This window comes from Macaca fascicularis, chromosome 10 (genome assembly GCF_037993035.2).
Source record: "Macaca fascicularis isolate 582-1 chromosome 10, T2T-MFA8v1.1".
NCBI lineage: Eukaryota > Metazoa > Chordata > Mammalia > Primates > Cercopithecidae > Macaca > Macaca fascicularis.
The window spans coordinates 28,364,862-28,384,915 of record NC_088384.1 but is presented as its reverse complement, the minus strand read 5'-3'; the positions used below and the strand labels follow the sequence as shown (position 1 = coordinate 28,384,915).

General features: G+C 46.9%; 1 protein-coding gene across 31 annotated transcripts in view; it reads right to left on the bottom strand.

Annotated features, from left to right (window-relative positions):
• The window catches only part of CABIN1 (calcineurin binding protein 1), a 163,912-nt gene that overhangs the window by 84,300 nt on the left and 59,558 nt on the right, over positions 1 to 20,054 (bottom strand). For all 31 annotated transcript variants that reach the window (XR_012418944.1, XM_005595386.4, XM_074004199.1 and 28 more), the window contains 6 exons: positions 14,231 to 14,392; positions 12,830 to 13,036; positions 12,464 to 12,609; positions 9,604 to 9,865; positions 5,466 to 5,726; positions 1,633 to 1,784 (listed from right to left, as the gene is read on the bottom strand). Coding sequence is in view for 30 of the 31 variants with exons in the window: in XM_005595386.4 (XP_005595443.3) it covers positions 1,633 to 1,784; positions 5,466 to 5,726; positions 9,604 to 9,865; positions 12,464 to 12,609; positions 12,830 to 13,036; positions 14,231 to 14,392 (1,190 nt within the window). In the remaining variant the exon portion in view is untranslated. The remainder of the gene's footprint in view (positions 1 to 1,632; positions 1,785 to 5,465; positions 5,727 to 9,603; positions 9,866 to 12,463; positions 12,610 to 12,829; positions 13,037 to 14,230; positions 14,393 to 20,054) is intronic.

Here is a 20,054-nt window from a genome sequence, read left to right as displayed (position 1 = left end):
CTCTAGGGGAGCCAATGAGTCTTTCCTCAGAAGCACCCTTGCATCTCTCCATACCAAGTCTATGCCTTCTGTGTGACAGCCTGACAAACTTAAGCCCTGACAAATGGGAAGACAGAAACACATCTGCATTTACTGCATGCTCACACATGTACAAGGATATGTGCTGCAACAAAGTTGAGCAGAAACATCAGAAACACTCTAAATGTCCACTGGAGTGGTTACATAAAACATAGTACATCCATACTATGGTATAGTAAGTAGCCACTAGAAAGAATGAGGTGAATGGGGTACTATCTCCATGGACTGTGCCCAGATCCACTGTCAGGGGAAAAAGTAAACTCTAAAACAATACCATCTATAGTTCATTTTTATAAAATAAAAGAAACCCTACAATTGTATGTGTACATTTAAGTGTTATAAATGTACAGAAAATGATTTAGGAAATTAAACTGTGAAGAGTGGCTAACTCTTGGAAGGAGATCTGTCACATTTTAGTCTACATGTTTATATACTACCTGAATGTTCTATAACTAGAATGTATTCATGTATTATTTGCATAATTAAAAAAATTTTAACAGAATTATAATCAATGAAAGAAAAGTATCACTGTATGCTGGGGGCCCTTTGTGACTAAAAAAATGGGTATCTATAACTTCTGAGCACACTAGCTGCCCACCTGAGTGGCCTGCCATGCCTGGGCCTGAACCTCCCATAAGCTGAGGGGCACACTCTCTGTGGAGCTGGCTCACCTGTGGTGCACATCACACAGGCTATCTGTGGCCAGAAGCACATAGCCCTCAAGCACAGGGCCTGGGTGCAGGCCTCTCTGGCACTCAGCTGAACCCCACACAGTGCCCAGCCAGGGAGTGGTCTCAGAGATGGAGTGAGCTGAGCCCTCCCCTGGCTCCCATGTGGGCAAGCTGGCAGGTGGTGACCCTAAGCATGTCTCGGAAGCACAAGAATCAGCGTGAGTCTATCAAGTTAATGGGCAGCTGTAAATTCCCCATGTCACCCCAAACCCATCTTTCTCCCTAGGACCTGCCCCTGAGGATGGGGCAGCACCGGGACCTGGGCCTGGAGTGAAAGAAGTCTGGGCTGTGGAGATGACTTACAACCACAGGGAGACCGGGGTCAGTCCAGGCCTACTGAGGGGACCACACCTGAGCCCCAGTCTCTCTGAGCTCTCTGGCACCACAAGAGAAGCCCACACTTCCCACACTTCTCACTGCTTCTCAGGAGAACGGGCAGCAGACAAGGCCTTGGCATAGGACCCAGGGGCAAGAGTCTGCAAAGCAAAAACTAACTTTCTACAGTGTTCTGCACAGAACAAAGCTGTGCCCCAGTTCAGAGGGCAGGAGGGCATCGACTTCTCCCCAGGACTTCCCCTGAGGGTGGAGTAGCACCACATGTGACCACAGGGTAAGGGACTCACATTCACCCTCTCCTTCTCAGATTCAACAGAAATACCTTGGCCCAGCAAATGGGAGTTTCCAGATGGGTCCTAGGGACTCCATGAGTTCTAGTTTACTGTTTACTGTGTAGCAACCCTCTGAACAACACATTGCAGTAAACGAGCCATCTGGGATGCAGATGGGGTAAGCTGCTAGAGGTCGCCTAAAGGGTGCTACTCACTTTTCTGAAGCTTTGGGTGTGTTCTTCTCCTCGCCCCTGGCAAAGGGTCCTTCTGCAGCCTCCTTCATAAAGTTGACCAGGACCTCTGCACCAACCCCAGAATCGGGCTTCCCCAGGAGCTTCAGGATGGAAGCATGGAGCCGAAAGTACACCTAGGAGAATGACACCTCTGGTGTGAGCAGCCTTCCCAGTTGCTAAGATTTGTTCCACAGGCCAGTCAGCCACACTGGAAATGGGCCCATGACCAGGGCAACAGGCTGCCACACACTGCCTGTTTTTGTTAGCTTTTAAACCAGCCATCCTACAACTAATTTAAAACAAGCTGTGAAAGTTAAAATGTATACTGTCAGCATTCCAGCTTCAATGTTCACCCAGTAACTCAGGCACATGGTAGTGAGATGAGAGTAATAACCACTCATTATGATAACCCTTCAGCTCCGTTCACTGGGGCACTGCCTCCCGCCACAGTGCTGCTGTTCTTTGTGCCCTTCAGTGGGTACCCATAGAAAGTGAGTCTCTACATCTGTCTCCCCACTGAACTCTGGACTCCCTGAAACAAGGACTAGGTTGGATTTCTGTTTATAGCCCAGGCCGTGGGCAGAGCCAGACACCTACAGGGCTCGAAAACATCTTCCCCATGGGTGTGGCAGGGGGATGGGTGGGCAGGCAGCTCATTGCATCCATTGGGCCCTGTGCTTTCCTCCATTTCCTCAAGTCCTTGCCACATTCCTCAAGTTACAATGGGCGAAGAACTGCCCAAGGCCCCACAGCCAGGAATGCCCAGGGCCAGGTTAAACCCAGGTCTGCCCTGACCTTCTCACGCAGGAGTGGGTGTGAAGCAGACTCCCACTTGGAGGGCACAGTGGGTGGTATGAGGGCTGAGAACTGCTCACTGCAGGCCCTGGCTAAGCGGCCCCCCTCACCCAGGTGAGACATCTGCTGGCAGCACTCTTGAGGGGGCATCCCAGACAGAGGGGGCTCACATCCAGAGCCCCTCCACCTCTAGCCCACCTATGGAGCCCAGAGAAATTGGCCCAGCAACTCCATTTTTAGATGTAGGAAACCACTCGAGGCACCCATGCACAATCAGGTGGCCAAACTTGGGGGAGGGCAAAGCATTCAACTGGTAAAGTTCATCCAAGTGGCGGGTACAGTATCTTGAATGAAGGCACAATAGCAGAAAAGAATTTTTGTCAGGAGAGGGTTAAAATCTTCAGAGAAATGTCATTTTTAACACAAGATATACACATATACCAGCTGACTCAAAGTTACATAGCTACAGTTGTTGCATGGAATAGGATGCCCCCCAAATTAACTATGTGTGCTTGCTCTCCTTGGAGTCAGCACCATATGCTGGGGGAGGGTGGGCCACACATCTAAGGCCTTGGTTCCTCATCTGGAAGCTGCTGGGACCCCCGGGGCTACCATCCTGCCTGCTCATCTGCTCTATCAGGCAGGAGCAGAGGCCAAACCCTGAAGAAAAAAACATGGAGGAAAAACAGAGTTGACATCATCTTCCTGAGGGCCAACACAGGTTCAGTGGCTTCCCAGAGGTGCCATGTAAGAATGCTGGGCTCAGTAGGCATCTGGCCCAGCGCCTCTCTGTTCCTGCAGGTGACTTAAGGCAAGTCACACCACTCCTCTGGGCCTTAGCCTTCTCACCCCCAAAGTGGAGTTCTTCCAAGGCATATGCCCTCAGGTGGACAGCATGAGCACTATGACAGGGAAGGACAGGTGACCCAGGGCTGCGAATGACAGCAGCCAGGCTGCTGCTGCTGAGATACCGTTCGACAGGAAGCTGTGTTTCCACACTTATCCATGAGCCCAGTGAATATGGGCCCATCACCCAGACCATGAGTGCAGTGGTACGATCACAGATCACTACAGCCTCAACCTCCTGGGCTCAAGCAATCCTCCCACCTCGGCCTCCCAAGTTTCTGGGACTACAGGCGCATGCCACCAGGCCTGGTTAATCTTTTATTTTTTGTAGAGATGGGGGTCTCGTCATGTTGCCCACTAGTCTCTGAGATCCCCAGCTCTATATCTCAAACTCCTCCCAAAGTGCTGGGATTATAGGCGTGAGCCACCATGCCAGGCCCCCCCAAATTTTTTTTTAAATCATACTTTTTTTTTTTTTTTTTTGAGACAGGGTCTCACTCTGTCACCTAGGTTGGAGTACAGTGGCACAATCTCGGTTCACTGCACCCTCCACCTCCCAGGCTCAAGTGATCATCCCATCTCAGCCTCCTGAGTAGTTGGGACTACAGGCCTCCACCACCACACGTGGCTAATTTTTAGAAGAGACAGGTTTCACCATATTGGTCAGGCTGATCTCGAACTCCTGACCTCAGATGATCCACCCACCTCAGCCTCCCAAAGTGCTGGGATTACAGGCATGAGTCACCACACCTGGCCAAAATGAGACATTTTTGTTTGCTCATAAAATTAGCAAATATTAAAAAGAGAACCTCATCAATATGGCTGAGGGAAAGCAAACACTCTCATCGGTCAGTACAACCTTGGGGCAAGTAGCCATTGATGAGCAGAATGTTAAACAACATGGCAATTCTACCTTTGGACTTTAGTCCTTAGAAATACTCATGATGTGCTCCCTGCTACAAGTACAAGGACATGCACTACCTGTGCCTTGTCATAGCAAGAAGTGGAGAGGAAACCAAACCTATCAAGGGGCTGTGCAGATAAACAAATGCCCTGCTAAACTACAGGGCACTAGGGCAGGCAGGGAAGCTCACCACACCTTCCATTAAATTTTGTCCAGCGAAAAGGCAAGCTGCAAAATCATAAGAAAATGTTACTACATATTTATATGTTAATAGGAAAAAATCTGGACATATGGGGACATAGCAAACTGTTAGGGTTTATGGAGGGGCATACTGGAATCATTAGGGGCCTTCACATTCATACTGTACACTTTTGAGTTGTTTGAATCTCTTTAAAACACACACACACACACACACACGCACACACAAATACATGTTAATTTTATAATCAGGAAAAAAAATCATAAAGGCAGAAAAAAGCAAGCAACAGATTCTGTCCACACTCCAAGAGGCTTGCTGGACATGTGGGACTGGTAGAGACTGGGCACATAGCCTCAGAAAAGGCAAAGCCAAGATGCACAGGGCCTTCAGAAGCTTCAAGTCCTGGGCTGAACCAGATGGTGGACATCTAGATCTCTACCATGTCCTTGGTTTTCTTGCCTACAAAATCGACAATCATGGCTTCCCAGCCTGCCTCACAAGACTGCTATGAGCAACAGTGACAGCATTCATCAGAAACACTCTGGAAACCATGAGAGAAAATCCAAGCAGTAAAGAACGGCTCTTTTCTTGAACAACAATCAGAAGATCCCAAATTGGGAGTCAAGACAGCAGGCTGCTCACCCTAGCTCAGCCCCTGCCAACCTGGGTAGCCTGGGCACAGGCTGGGGCCTTGGATGTCTCGTTTGCACCCTGGAGGCAAGGGCGCCTGCTCTCCCTCCTGTCAGGCTACAGGGTGTGAATGTCCTGGGCCTGGGAGATGCTATGTGGCACTGACTGTCATCACCAAGGTCAGGTTCTTAATGAGGAAAGACAATTTTCTTCTGAGAGGTAAGAACAAAATGATCACTCTCCCAGAAAGGATGATAAACACCCCTTGGGAAAAGAGAGGAAATGATGTTTTAATTCAATTGCACATGAAACTGCTCAACACGGATAAGTTTGCAGCAGGTTGAAGGGCAGTCACTGGAACCTTGAGCCCCATGCCCAGGGAGATAGAGAAACCAGCCTGTCCCTGCCCTGCTTCCCCACCCTGGGCCAGCATGGTGTCACCTCCAGGGCCTCCATGGCCAGCTCGGGTGGGTTGTGGTAGTGGATCTTCTTGGGGTAGCGGGCAGCCTCCTCGTGCAGGTAGTGGCCAGCCTGCCTGTAGTGCAGCAGGTAAACGGTGGGTGGCTGCTGCTGCTTCTCAGCCACCTTGCCCAGCATGTAGTGGATGAGCCACTCCTCCTCGTCACCATCACCCTCGCAGCGGGCTGCTGATGTGAAACAGTGCTTGGCTGTCTCTAGCATGCTGTCGCGTCGGCCCTCCATCTGTAAGAAGATCATGAGACTGGGCTGGCCTTATGCCTGAACCTGCCCATGGATCAGACTTTTTCCTGTACAAAGCTCTGCTGACCTATTTGCAAGTTTATACTCCCCTCAACAACCAAGACACAGAAATGCCCTCACCATTTCACAGCTGGTGGCACTGAAGTGTAGAAAGGCCTAAGGGTTTCTCAAAAGCACACACCAAGCAAGGCACAGAGCAGGACTTAAACTCAGGTCACCTCATGTCAACCAGGGTACTTTTTTCTGCTTCCCCCTGTAGCACCTAACGCAGATTCACCTAGCACCCTGCTCCACAGCACTGGAGAGGACATTTACTAATACTCAGCACCCAGTGCTGTAGAGCACTGAAGAGGGCATGTATTTAGCACCCCGTTCCACTGCACAGGAGAGGGTGTATACCCCTGGGGTGCAACAGGACTTCCCACCATCTTCTCTGTGCTCTTTAAGACAGATGTGGAGTACTTGTAGAGGGGCAAATTCCTGAGCCCTACTTAAGACCCACTGACTGGGAGTCTGCATTTGCAGCAAGCACCTCCAGCCACGCTCTCACAGACTGAAGGAAGGAAACAGCTAACACAGAGGATCACCTTTTAAGAGGCGTTCCAACTTGGAGAGCACTGCTCTCCAATCCTGGTCAGCTGCCAGGCAAACTCATGCCCCCTCATTCCAGAACTCTGGGCCGGAAGCTAGAGAGACGCCTGCCTGTGTGGGCCCACAGAGCTGCTCTGAGCAGCCCAGGTCTCTGATCCCTCCTCTCTGTGGTCCTGGATCAATGGCAGGGAAGCCAAAACCTCTTCTTGCCTGACCTCAGGGGTCAGTGAGAGGGGAAGAGGCTGCAGGCACTAGTCTCTGGCAAGGGCAGCTGCTGCGGCCTGCAGGAGGTGCCTCATGTTCTTATCCAGCCAGGTTGAGCCTGCCCTTGGATGTCTGTCCAGTGGGTGCTTGTCTATGTGAAAACCTGTAGCAATGGCCCCAGGACTGAAATAAGGGAGCAATGTGCTACCCACTGCTCTGTTACACACTTCTCAGGGGAAAAAATTAAAATGACCACACAGAAAGTGGGAGAGAGATCATCAATGGGTGAAATACAGTGGAAAGGATCCCAGTGCAGGGCCAGACACGGGACCAACCAAGCGACTCCATCACACCCTCTAAGATGGGCTTCTGTTCCTCCAAGATGGGCTTCTGTGGCAAATGTGTTGAAGGAAAAGGCGATGGCTAAAAGGATATCCTTCTACTTGAATTGCTTTGTAGCTGTGTGACCTGGACCAACTCACTAGCCCCCCTGCCCACCCTGTTCTGCCACTGGCACCTGTAACAGCTATCTGCCAAGAAAGAAAGGGTAGCTGTGAAGAGCCCCATCTGGGCTGGCATCTGGTACCATGCAGACCCTTGGGAAGAGTCGAAGCCCCCACCCCTTCCCCATACAGGGCACACTGCCAATGTCCCTGTCCTTGTGGTGTGGAGGGCCTCAGACAGGAACAGGAGGGACCGTCACTGAGGGCCTGCTGTGTTTCAGAAGCTCTACTAGACACCATCTCACTACCTTGCCATCCTCAGAGCAGAATAGGCACCTCACTCACCTCGCATATGGGGTGCTCAGGAAATGGCTGATGGCAGGTGTTCCCAATGAACTCTCACAATACTGCCTTAGAGAAGGAACCACAACAGGAATGTCAGGTTACTGCTTCTAGGTCACACAGCTAGAAAGCTCTGGCTCCAAAGCCTTTCCCCTTGCCTGAGAACTGACATCATGGGGAAAGTATTTGTTCTCCTACACCACCACCTCTGAGGAGTTTCTAAGCAAAAGCTGAAGCACACAGCAGCTCAAACAGCTGCCAACATGTGTCCTGCAGCCCATCCTGCAGACACAATAAATCCAGATGGAAAAGTAGCAATCAGGGGACTGTGTTCCCGTGACACATTTCAGGGTTGGAAGCTGTCTCTCCAGAGGTGGAAAGAACCCAGGAGGCACAAGATAGCTCTGCAAGGCAGTTTTCACCCTCGGCAACTATGAAACACTTCCCCCTACCTTCCCTCCCTCCCTGTCGGGACATCTGCATTGCGGGTGGATTTCCATGTCTCTCCTGCCACCCTAACACGCCAGCAAGATGGCTTGGGAACCCAGTTTCAGGACCTGAGCTTCCTGGGCCAATGGCTTCCATAAGATCAACACTGAGTTCAGTCCCAAAGGCTATGAGCCTAAGCAGAGGAAAGAACAAAGCAAGGGGAAAAAGTGTGTGGAAACTTGAGGTCAGTCTCCTTACCCTGACTTCCCTGCTCCCTTCCTGGGGAGACCACTACAAACAAAGCTCCACAAACAAGTGCCATTGGCAGAAAGGGAACGCTGACTTCTCACCCTATTTATTTCCCGGAAAACTCCCACTCTGCCAAATCTCATTTGCCATCATTGGCGGGAGATGAAGGAGAAAATCCAACGACCATGATCAGCTCAGCCCACTGAGTCCCAGCAGAGGATAATGCTGCTCCTGCTGTTACAGGGAAGGCCCCTTGGGGAGTCAGGCTCTGCATCCCAGGGCAGCAGCTTCAGTCCCCAGCCTGCCCAACTCTGGGGCCACTGCAACACAAACGGAATCCCACAAGGGACTTTTGTGCAAGACAGTTACAATAAAATAGGGTTACAGCACTTAAAAGGAATGTACTAGATGCACAGGAATTATCATGGCTAGAACAGCGTGGTGCTGAGTGAAAAAGGAAGCTGAGTACCATATACAGTGTGATAGCATTTAGATTGGTGTTTTTTTCTAGGAATACATATTTATGTATAAAAAGTACCTTTTTTACAGTCTGGAAAGAAACAAGTCTAACTGTTTTTGAGATAGTAGGGGCAGCCAGAGGGATATGAGCTTTGCCCTTAATATTGTAACTGATTTAAAGAAGCCTGTGTCCCTTGTAAGATTTAAGAGTAAATTTTTTTTTTTTTTTTTTTTTTTTTTTTTGAGACAGAGTTTCACTCTGTCTCCCAGGCTGGAGTGCAGCGGCATGATCTCAGCTCACTGTAATCTCTGCCTCCCAGGTTCACGCCATTCTCCTGCCTCAGCCTCCCGAGTAGCTGGGACTACAGGCACCCGCCATCATGCCCGGCTAATTTTTTCTATTTTTTGAGTAGAGACGGGGTTTCACCATGTTAGCCAGGATCGTCTCTATCTCCTGACCTTGTGATCTGCCCGCCTCGGCCTCCGAAAGTGCTGGGAATACAGGCGTGAGCCACCGCACCTGGCCAAGAGTAATTTTTTTTAAGACGGCAACGTTGAAGAGGAGGCGGTGCTGACACTTCTTTCCCCTATCCTCTTCCAGGATGCAGTGCTACTGCACTACTGCTCCCGCTGCACTAGCCTAAACATGTCAGTATGGCTCCTTTACTTCCATCTCAAGGAGCCAAGGGTACCCTACTGAACAGAGACCTAAGGGCCAGACTCGGCATCCTGCACTACGGTAATCCCCTACCAAGAGAGACTTCCAAAATCCCAACCTAAGCTCAAGAATTTTATAAGGACCCAACAAGCTCCTTTGAGGGAACAGGGAAGAAATAGCTACCTCTGGTGGCCAACACTTCTCCCCTCTTTATCTCTCAACTACACTGTAACCAATGGCTGACCAGCTGGGTCTAATAGCCTGTCCCTAAATTTGTCTACACTAGACTGGGTGTCCAAAGACCAGGGACCAAGTTGTCACTGACCATGGTATGGCTTGAGCTTCATGAGGAGATTCATCAGTGAGCTCCTAGCTTGGAAGTGTGGACAAGAATAAAGTACGAATGAGACAGAGCTTCGTTGACCTGAGGGCACTCTGTCTGGACAAAAGAATGGCAGGTCCATCTGTAGCACCCACTCCTCACCTGCTGCACGACCTCAGGGGGCAGCTCGCCTTTCCACTGCTTCAGCTGACGTGAGGCGAACGAGTGCAAGGCATAGGACATGGTGCCATACTCAATCCATAGGGACAAGTTGGAGCTGTCGATCTCCAGAGCCCGACGGAAGCAGTTCAAGACAGGCGTAGCATGCTTCCAAATGGGCCCATCACTCTTCAGCTCATTGGAGTTCAGCTTGTCCTGAATGCGGCTGGCCCGGGCCAGAGCCATGCCTGCCCAGGAATCAAACCTGTGGTGGTAACAAAAGCACCAGCTAAAAACACTACTACATGAAAAGCATGGAAGATAATGATAGGCTAGTGGACAGGCAAATGGACACCATGGAAACTATCTTCCCACACCAGGGCTCAGAGCCCAACTCTGACACTCACTAATGCCATGACCATGACCTAGACCAGCCATGTCTCTGAGCCTTCATTCCTAACCTGTGACACAGGGCTAAGAAGACCTACCTCAAGAGCTGTGGGCATTATGAGGCAAAACGTATTTTAATCACTCAGCACCTCATAGGCATGCAGTAGCTACTCTAATGGATGAGCTTCTGGACTCTGTTCCCCTGCTTTGCGGGGTTGCCTACAGAACAGCTCTGGTGGAGAGAAAAAGGAGTAGTCTACAAGACAAGTCAGCAGCGGTCCAGCCAAAGCACCAGGAAGACCCTCAGCCAGGTGTGACCTTACCTACTTCTGTGCGGGCAGAGCCTGCCATCAGCACATTTGCCAACCAGAAGCATGGGCAGCAGAGACCTCAGGACCCCAGCAACCCAGCTTCTACCCCATTCTGTCTCTGCGACCCTGAGCAGACCCTGCCCTTTCCAGCTCAGTTCTCAGCAGTAAAATGAAAAGTGAGGGACCACCTGAGACCCTACGATTCTGAGACTACCTGAAAGAAACTGATAGTGAGAACACAGAAACCTGTCTGAGAGGAGGAATGGCCACAGAGACACCAAGACTAAGATGATCTCTGGGCACTTGATAGTCTGGGATTTGCTGAATGCTAGTACAAAGAACAGAAATGGCAGCAATCAAATGGACAGATGCCACCCTCCCACATGCCAATCGTCCTTAATGCACTGCTAGCACAGAAGACCAGATTAAGCACCAAGTCTCGCCTGGTACCTGCCAATTAAGGCCAGAATGAAGGTGGCCAAGGCCTGGAGCCCAGGATCAAGCCATCAAGGGCTTTCCTGGCACTGGGGCCAATCCCACAGGAGACCCTGCCTCTGTGGCAGGGTTGCCTAATGGGCCAGGCTGATGGGTTGATACCCTCTAAACAGGGAGGTATGAAGGTTGGAAGGACGCCCAGCTAAGCTGCCATGAGCCTTCATTCTGTTGAACACAGGGCTGCCAGGTGAGAGGTGCCATGCAAAGACAGGTGGGTTTTATCACCCTCACTTTTCAGATGTGGAAGTAGGGGAACAGAGGAGGAAACCCTTACTGTGGCGCAGTGAGCACTCAGCCAGACTGAGCACAGATAGGGCTGCTCTCTCTCACTGGTTCCCAGTCACCTTGAGAGGACAGCCAGGGCTCTGCCACATGGCTCCCTGCCTGGAAGAAACCACAGGCTAAGCAAAAGAAGTTCTGTGAGAACCTTTCACACAAGCTACACAAGTCTTGCAAACTGGCTTCTCCACTCACACCCAGTCCCTTCTCTCCTTGGCCAGATGGATTCTGACAAGGTGAAATTCTCTGGTTTGCCCTGAGTTAGGGTGGTTCTGTGCTCACCCATGGCTCAAGGGCAGCTATCACAGCCTGGCCTCTGAGTCCTTCCAGAAAGTGTGCCTACAGATGCTACTGTGTACCTTTAGACACAGGTCAGCCACAGTGGGTAGCCTCCTTTTGGCCTTCACCCAAGGCTTACCTCCTAGGTATGATAAAATATTCCCTCTTAATCAAGTGCATCAGACTTCACGAATGTAGAAGGCTCCTTGGGAGGCTCCAGGCAATCACTACATTTTTTTTTTTTTTTTTTTTTGAGAATGAGTGTCGCTCTGTCACCAGGCTGCAGTGCAGTGGCACAATCTCGGCTCACTGCAATCTCCGCCTCCCAGGTTCAAGCAATTCTCATGCCTCAGCCTCCCAAGTAGCTGGGGCTACAGGCGCCCGCCACCACGCCCAGCTAATTTTTGTGTTTTTAGTAGAGACGGGGTTTCACCGTGTTGGCCAGGATGGTCTCGATCTCTTGACCTCATGATCCGCCTACCTCGGCCTCCCAAAGTGCTGGGATTACAGGCATGAGCCACCACACCCAGCCGCAATCACTACGTTTTAAGAGAAAGCCAAACAGGGCTCCACAGGAAGAGAGCATGAGCTTCACGTGCAATGAGCTCTCCTACATGCACCATCATGATAATCGCTACAGCTAACAGTGCACTGCATCAGAGCAAAAAAGAGAACTCTGGCTTGAGTTTTTCTATTACTTGTCCCCAAGAAGACAACCATAGTTAAGAAGCCTGCAGTGGAAGCAGCAAGAGTACACATCCTGGGGCTTTGAAAGTAGGCAGCACAAAACCAACAAGATGGAGCCAGGCTGCGCCTCCTTGCCCTGCACACCAGGGTCCAGATGGACACCTTGTACCTTCTCTAATAACCCTTTACCAATAACCCTCCCAGAGGACTTTGGAAAAGAGGCCCTCTCCTCTGCTCTTCTTTTCATGGAAAACCTGCCTTTCCTAACAACGGCAAAGTGCTAAACCACCCTCTCATTCCTTTTTCCCTGGTCTCTTTGCAATGGGCCGGGAAACCCAAAGTGGCCCACTGAAGAGCTTGCTGAGCTGGAGTCACCCCAGTCATCCCTGCAGCCAGCCTAACCTCATACTCTGGTCACTGACCTATTGGGGCAGATGCAGATGTCATGCATGTAGAACTTGATGGCCTTGGACTGCTCCTTGTTTTTGAAATGATAATCAGCCAGGAGGTAGTAAAGCTCGTTCACCACCGGAGGGGAGGGGTCAGCCCCCTCCGGGAGGCAGGGTACCTGGCAGGTGAGAGGAAAAGTATGAGGGGAGGTGAAGTCAAGGACTCAGATGTGACCAGTAAACCCAGGACTGTTTAGTCACAGGACAGACTCTCCAGCTTCCCCTGCCCCTCCGTCTGGTACAGAGCAGAAAAAGAAGCAAAGGAGTATATACAGCAGTGGCAGAGGGGAAGAGTGTAACCCAGCCCGGTCCCCCACCTCCTCAAGGTTGTGGGCCCACCTCAGTTGAAGTTCCCTCAATGTAGGCAGAGACTTTGTCCAGGCTAAGTGCTGGCCTCTCCGTGCGAGGCACAATGGTGGCAATTCTCTTCAGCAGGTTGGCCAAGTCAGCAGACACAGTGCTGGTCTTGTAGCTGTCAAATTCAGGAAGGGTCTTGGGCTTAAAATACTCAAACATAAACAGGGCATCCTCCCATATAAGATCCACCTTGAAAAAAAGACAGAAGGCAGATTCATAACACAATCAGGGTAAATGAAAAGGGAAAAACACATTCCTCCACAGAAACGCATTTTGTCCAATGTAAATGAGGTTATGGCATATTGGAGAGCCTAAAACAAATCCCCATTATACTTAAAAAAAAAAAAAAAATCTGCACTACAAAAATTAGCTGGGTGCGGTGGCAGGCACCTGTAATCCCAGCTACTCAGGAGGTTGAGGCAGGAGAATCTCTTGAACCTGGGCAGCAGAGGTTGCAGTGAGCCGAGATCGTGCCACTGCACTCCAGCCTGGGCAACAGAGTGAGACTCCGTCTCAAAAAAAAAAAAAAAAAAAAATCCGCATGCCCACTATAATCCCCAAATCCAAGTGTCTGAAAAGCATAAGGCTGGTCTGCAGAAAGACAGACATTGGAAATTACAAGCTGCGCTCTATAAGCCCACATAGCTGAGCCAGAGGGTGGGTTCCATCATGCGGGGGGACCTTCGGCCAGCGACAGACCCTCTCCACTTGGTAGACAAATTATTGAAGGAGGGCTGACTCCAGGGAGGGTGGCCCTAGGTTTGGGGTCCACAGCAGGGGCTCTGTCCTAAGGAGCTTACATTTTAGTGGACGGAATCCCTAAGATCAGACATAACTGACAGTACTGAGGAGCCATTAGATAATATACTCAATAGCACTCTACAAAACAAAACAACACAAAAATGGAAAACCTCTAAGGAATTATTCATATCCAAAATGGAAATAAACTATCGACAATTGCCATGCTACATTTTTTGGTTTTAGGGTAGTTTTGTTTGCTGTTTGTTTTTAGAGATGGGGCCTTGCTCTGCCACCCAGGGCTATTCACAGGTGCAATCACAGTGCACTCCAGCCTTGAAATTCTGGCCTCAAGCAATCCTCCTACCCTCACCCTCTAGACCAGCTGGAACTAAAGGTATGCACCACCATACCTGGCTCTACATATTAGTCAACATTAGTTGAATGTTAGTCAACATTTATGAAAATAAGTTTTTGCAAGAAAAACCCTTGTCCTTTGATAGACTCCATCAGACTGTCTTCTCTCCTCCTTCTGATGCAACTCCAAGCAGGACTGCCAAGATGACTGTTGACAAATATGACATCCTTCAAGAGAGCTTACACCTCCTGCTTCCCTCTTCCTTGGGCCTACTGCAGCACCCTCACCTGCTGGACTGAGTGTTCCTCCAGGTACCTGGCCTTACTCTTCTTGCTGGGGAAGCTGTACAGGCAGTAGAAGCACTGCTCCAAGGCTGTCTCCAGCTCCTCCTTGTAAGGGTGCGTGTCTTCAGAGGTGGATGCAGCCAGTTCCTTCTGGAGTACTCGTACCTGTGGTGGGCAGAAGAGATGCCTGAGGTGAGGGCCTGTAGCCACTGCCTCCCTTTTACAGCAGGGCCCCAGACAGACCACCACTCTATCAGCTCTTTTAACCTGAGGTGGCTATGTCTGTTGGGCTCCTGCATGACTTGATTCCAAAAATACCTGTTTCCCGGAAAAGTCTTGTTATCCTAATAGGAGCTATTCTGGTCCCACCTCTGGGCCCAGCAGGAGCCTCCTGATGGGTTTACCAAGCTGCCTTTCTCCTAGCATACCTAGCCAGTTTCTACCAGCCACCAGAAGAAGATATTATTTGCCTCCTGGGAACTTCACTCATTTATTTAGTCATTCATTTCTTCAATGAATAATTACTGAATACTTTCTTATAATAGACATAGTATGACATAGTCCTTGCTTTTTAGAAGTTCAGATTCCAATGGAGAGAATAAAGTTAGATAAATGTTTATAAAAAATAATTATAACATGAGATGATAAATCCCACTAGGGCTAAAAGAATCTCCCTCAGACAAAACATAAATGAGGATCAGAGAGGATGTGAACAACATAGTAAACAAGTTACATCTACCAATATGAGAGCTGACAGCTATTGTTATGCCCAACTATTAGCAAATACACATTATTTTCAAGCATCCATGAGATTTTTGCCAAAACTGGATGAAAAGCAAGTCTAAACAAAGACCAAAAACTAGATATAATACATACTATATCCTCAGCTGAACACAATCCAATAAAATTAGAAATCAATTACATAAAAATAGCAAACACCAAATATCAGAACATATGGGAGGCAGATAAAGATGTGTTTGGGAAAACTTATAGTCTTCAATACGTGTATTAGAAAAGTGAATACTGGCTGGGTGCAGCAGTTCATGCTTGTAATTCCAGCACTTTGGGAGGCTGATGTGGGAGGATTGCTTGAGCCCAGGAGACTGAGACCAGCCTGGGCAACAAAGTGAGACCCTATCTCTACAAAAAATTTAAAAATTAGCCAGGCGTTGGGGTGCACACCTGTAGTCCCAGCTATGTGTGAGGCTAAAGCAGGAAGACTGCTTGAGCCCAGGAGGTCCAGGCTGCGGTGAGCTGTGATTGCACCACTGCACTCTTAGCATGGGCAACAGAGCAAGACCCTGTCTCAAAAAAAAAATAAAAATAAAAAAAAAATTAAAAAAAAAGAGAGAATAAAATCAAGGAAGACCTCTGAGAAGAAAACGAATTTTCTTGTTTTTTTTTTTTTTGAGATGGAGTCTCACTCTGTCACCCAGCCTGGAGTGCAGTGGCACGATCTCGGCTCACTGCAACCTCTGCCTCCCGGGTTCAAGCAATTCTCCTGTCTCAGCCTCCCAAGTAGCTGGGACTACAGGTGCCTGCCACCATGCCCAGCTAATTTTTTTATTTTTAGTAGAGATAGGGTTTCACCTTGTTGGTCAGGCTGGTCTCAAACTCCTGATCTCAGATGACCCACTTGCCTCAGCCTCCCAAAGTGCTGGGATTACAGGCGTGAGCCACTGCGCCTGGCCCTAAATTTTTAAAAATAATAAAAATAATAGAAAAAAGATAAAAAAGAGTGAATACTAAAATAAGCATTCGATTCAGTAAGTTAGAAACAATACAGAGTAAATTCAAAGAAAGTAAAAAGAAATATTAAAGTGGTAATGAACTAGAAAGCAAAGAAACAATGGGTCAATAAACCAATAGTTGGTAATTTGAAAAGACTAATTTATACAAACCTCATGAAAGACTGGTTTTTAAAAGGTGGGGGGAGAAAGCACAAACTATTTTAGCAATGAAAAAGGGGCATAACTAGAGGTACAACAGAACTTTTTAAAGCATAAGCAAAAACCAAGAACAGCCTTATGCTCTAAGTGGAAACTGTTACAACAATATAATTGACTTGAGAAGAGAAAATCTAAATGGACCTATAATCACTAAAGAAAGAGTAGTTTAGAATTTATAAAAGAGAGACAGAGTTCTAGATCACAGGTGGCAAACCACCCCATGGGCCAAATCCTGCCCTTATCTGTTTTGTAGGCCTCGGAGTTAATCAGTTAAATGACTGATTGAAAAAAAAATTAACAGAAAAAAACTTAACACATGAAGATTATATGAAATTCAAATTTTAGCATCCACAAGTTTTGTTGGAAGAAAGCTGCAGCCACTGATTTACGTAATATCTACGACTGCTTTTCTGAGGCAACGGAAGCCCTGAGTAGTTGCAACAGAGACCCTAGAACCTACAAAACCTCAAAGATTTACTATTTGTCCCTTTACAGAAAAAGCTTTGGTGACCCCTGGCAAAGGGTATAAGGGGGAAAAAAAGAAAAAAAAAAACTATAAGGATTGAAAAGGAAGGAAAAAATAGTTATTCATGGATGATATGACTGTCTACATAGAAAATTCAAGTCTACCACCCACTAAAATTAACAGAAGTAATAAACAAAGGAACTGTGCATAAGAAAAAATTATTAAAAAACTAATGCTCCTGCATGCCCACAAAAATCAAAGAGAAAAACTGACATTTAAATATCTATTTATAACAGTAACAAAAACAACTGAAACCTAAGCAATAATCTAACAAAATATATACAATTTTACAGCTATACTTTGAAAAAATGAGAGTGAAAGAAAAAAAGTATTATGGAGAAAATTATTAAGCTGAATTAAGGGACATGAAAGCATAAGACCTAAATAAACAGAGAGATATACCACATTTACGACTGGAAAGACTCAACCATACAAAAATGACAGTTCTTTTGCAAATTAATTTGTGAGGTCAATGTCATTCCAATCAAAATTCCAATGGCGGGTTTGTGTTAGGGAGTTGGATATCACAAAACATTACAGACTGATCTTACAATGCTACAGAAGAGGAAAAGGCCAAGAATAGTCAAGAGACTAAGAGGTACGTGAGTAGGTTAACCCCACCAGGTAACAAAATCTCTCAAAGACAATTCAGTATTGTCTTTGAGACAATTCAGTATTGTCAGGAACAGACAAGACTCCTATGCCAATAAAAAGAACAGAGCCAACATGAAAGAAGGTGACTTACAAGTCAGCACAGAGAACAGACTCTTCAAAAAATGGTACAAACCAACTGGCCATGTGTATGGAATGTAAAATTGGATTCCTACCTTATCTTTTAACAAAAATAAAATTTAGATGGAATACAGACACATGAAAAACAAGAGCAAACTAGTAGATTACTGTAGAGGAGATCTTTATATAATTTTGTGAGACGGAAGTAAAAGTACCCCCACCCTTCAAAAAATCACAAACCTCAAAGGAGAAGACTAACAAATATGACATTCAAATTTTAAAATTCTGTAAAACAAATACCATACACATAGTTAAAAGATACCCCACACAAAGGTGCACAGAAATAGAAACAGAACTAAGCACACAGACATAATATGTGCATGTAAAACTGGTGAAAATTATATATCAGACCAAAGACTGGAATTCAGAGTACCTTAAGAAAAAAACTGCAAATCAACAGGAAAAAGAAAAACAAACCACTAGAAAGATGGGCAAATTATGTGAACAGGCAATTTACGTAAGAGGAAACCCAAGGGGTAAACAGGCACAGAAAGATATTTAATCTCATTAGTAATTATAAATTATTAAAAGCAACATTTAAAGAACAATGAAATACCATTTCATGCCTTTCAGATGGGCATCAACATTTAAGTCTACTGTACCTAGGGCTGACACAGCCGTGCAGGAATTCCCACACTGCTATCAAAAGTATAAAACTGTTCAATAATTTTGGAGAATAATCTGAAAATAAAATTTTTAAAGTTAGCAATGTGCATACTCTGTGATCTAGTAGTTCCTTTTACAGGAATCTACACAAGAGAAACTCTCACATGTATACATAAAACAACCTCTTGGTGGACGTTAACCATAATATCATTTATAACTCCCAAAATGCATAAATAACCTTAATGCCATCATTAGGAAAGTTTATTTTTTAAAAATATAACAAATACTTACAGATGAAGTGATATAAATGTCTAGGATTTGCTTCAGAATAATGTGGGATGACTGGGAAGGTAGGTGGGGGAGTGGACGTGGATTATGAATAATAATGACTAACCAGTGCTCAGTATATGCAAGTGCACTATACTTTCTATTTTAACAATGTTGGGAATTTTCCATACTAAAAAGTTTAAAAGCATGATGTACTCACACCATAAAACCCTATAAAGCAATTAAAATGAATAAACTAGATGTACTTGTATTGATGTAACTGTATCTCAGTACACTAAAATAAATAAAAGCAAGCTGCAAGAGGTTACATACTATATGATATTTAAAATGTAAAATTTTAAAACTCATGTAACTATGTACTATTTACTGACATACAGATATATAATTAGGTATAAAAAAACATGGACAAAAAGATACACACCAGCTTCAAGAGAGTGAGGGAGATAGGGTAATGAAGAGCACGTTTTCTTGTTAACTCTTATTTTTATCAGAAGACAAATCTGTGGCAAATATAGCAGATTGTCAACACATATAAAACCTGGGTGTGTGGCTGGGCACGGTGGCTCAAGCCTGTAATCCCAGCACTTCAGGAGACCGAGATGGGCGGATCACGAGGTCAGGAGATCAAAACCATCCTGGCTAACACGATGAAACTCCGTCTCTACTAAAAAATACAAAAAATGAGATGGGCGTGGTGGCAGGCGCCTGTAGTCCCAGCTACTCAGGAGGCTGAGGCAGGAGAATGGCGTGAACCCGGAAGGCAGAGCTTGCAGTGAGCAGAGATCATGCCACTGCACTCCAGCCTGGGCAACAGAGCGAGACTCCGTCTCAATAAAAAAATAGTAATAATAATACAAAAAACTAGCCGGGTGAGGTGGCGGGCTCCTGTAGTCCCAGCTACTCGTGAGACTGAGGCAAGAGAATGGTGTAAACTCGGGAGGCGGAGCTTGCGGTGAGCTGAGATCCGGCCACTGCACTACGGTCTGGGCGACAGAGCGAGACTCTGTCTCAAAAAAAAAAAAAAAAAAAAACTGGGTGTGGTACACGGAGGAGAGTGGGCACACAATGTAAGAGGGAATATCCAGGTGTTAATAAAGGCTCTATAGCACACGGGTCATTTGAGCTGTGTGGAGATGAACAGATAAGAATCCATCAACCCAAGTAGAATATATGAAAAAAGAAAAGAAGAGATCCAAGAGGATTTCTCTCGGAGAACATATCCATTCTATCTAAGAAGAGAAAACAATCCACACAAAAGGTCTCCCTGATGTTGGCCTCAAATCACTCTCACAATGCAATCCTTTTACCTGCAGACCATGAGCCTGGGGCAAGGAGAAGAGGTAGTAATGAAGTAAGTATTTGACCTTCATAACCCCCATGGCACCCAGATCACGAGTGCTCAGCAAGCATCTCTGGAGAAATGAATGAATGTCTTTATGTTTGTTCATTCACTCATTCAAGAAATATCAACTGGGCAGCAGTCTGTCAGGCATTGCTCAGGCCCCAGGGATGCTTCAAACAGCAAGATTGAAAAGGTCCCTGGTCCCAGGGATGCTATCTGCTGGGGGAGGGGCACATGACAGAAACAAATGGTGAGGGTCTCCAGCAGTAGACATGACAGCATGTGGCAAGAGAGAAAAGTCTCTTTGAAAAGGCAGGAAGGAAA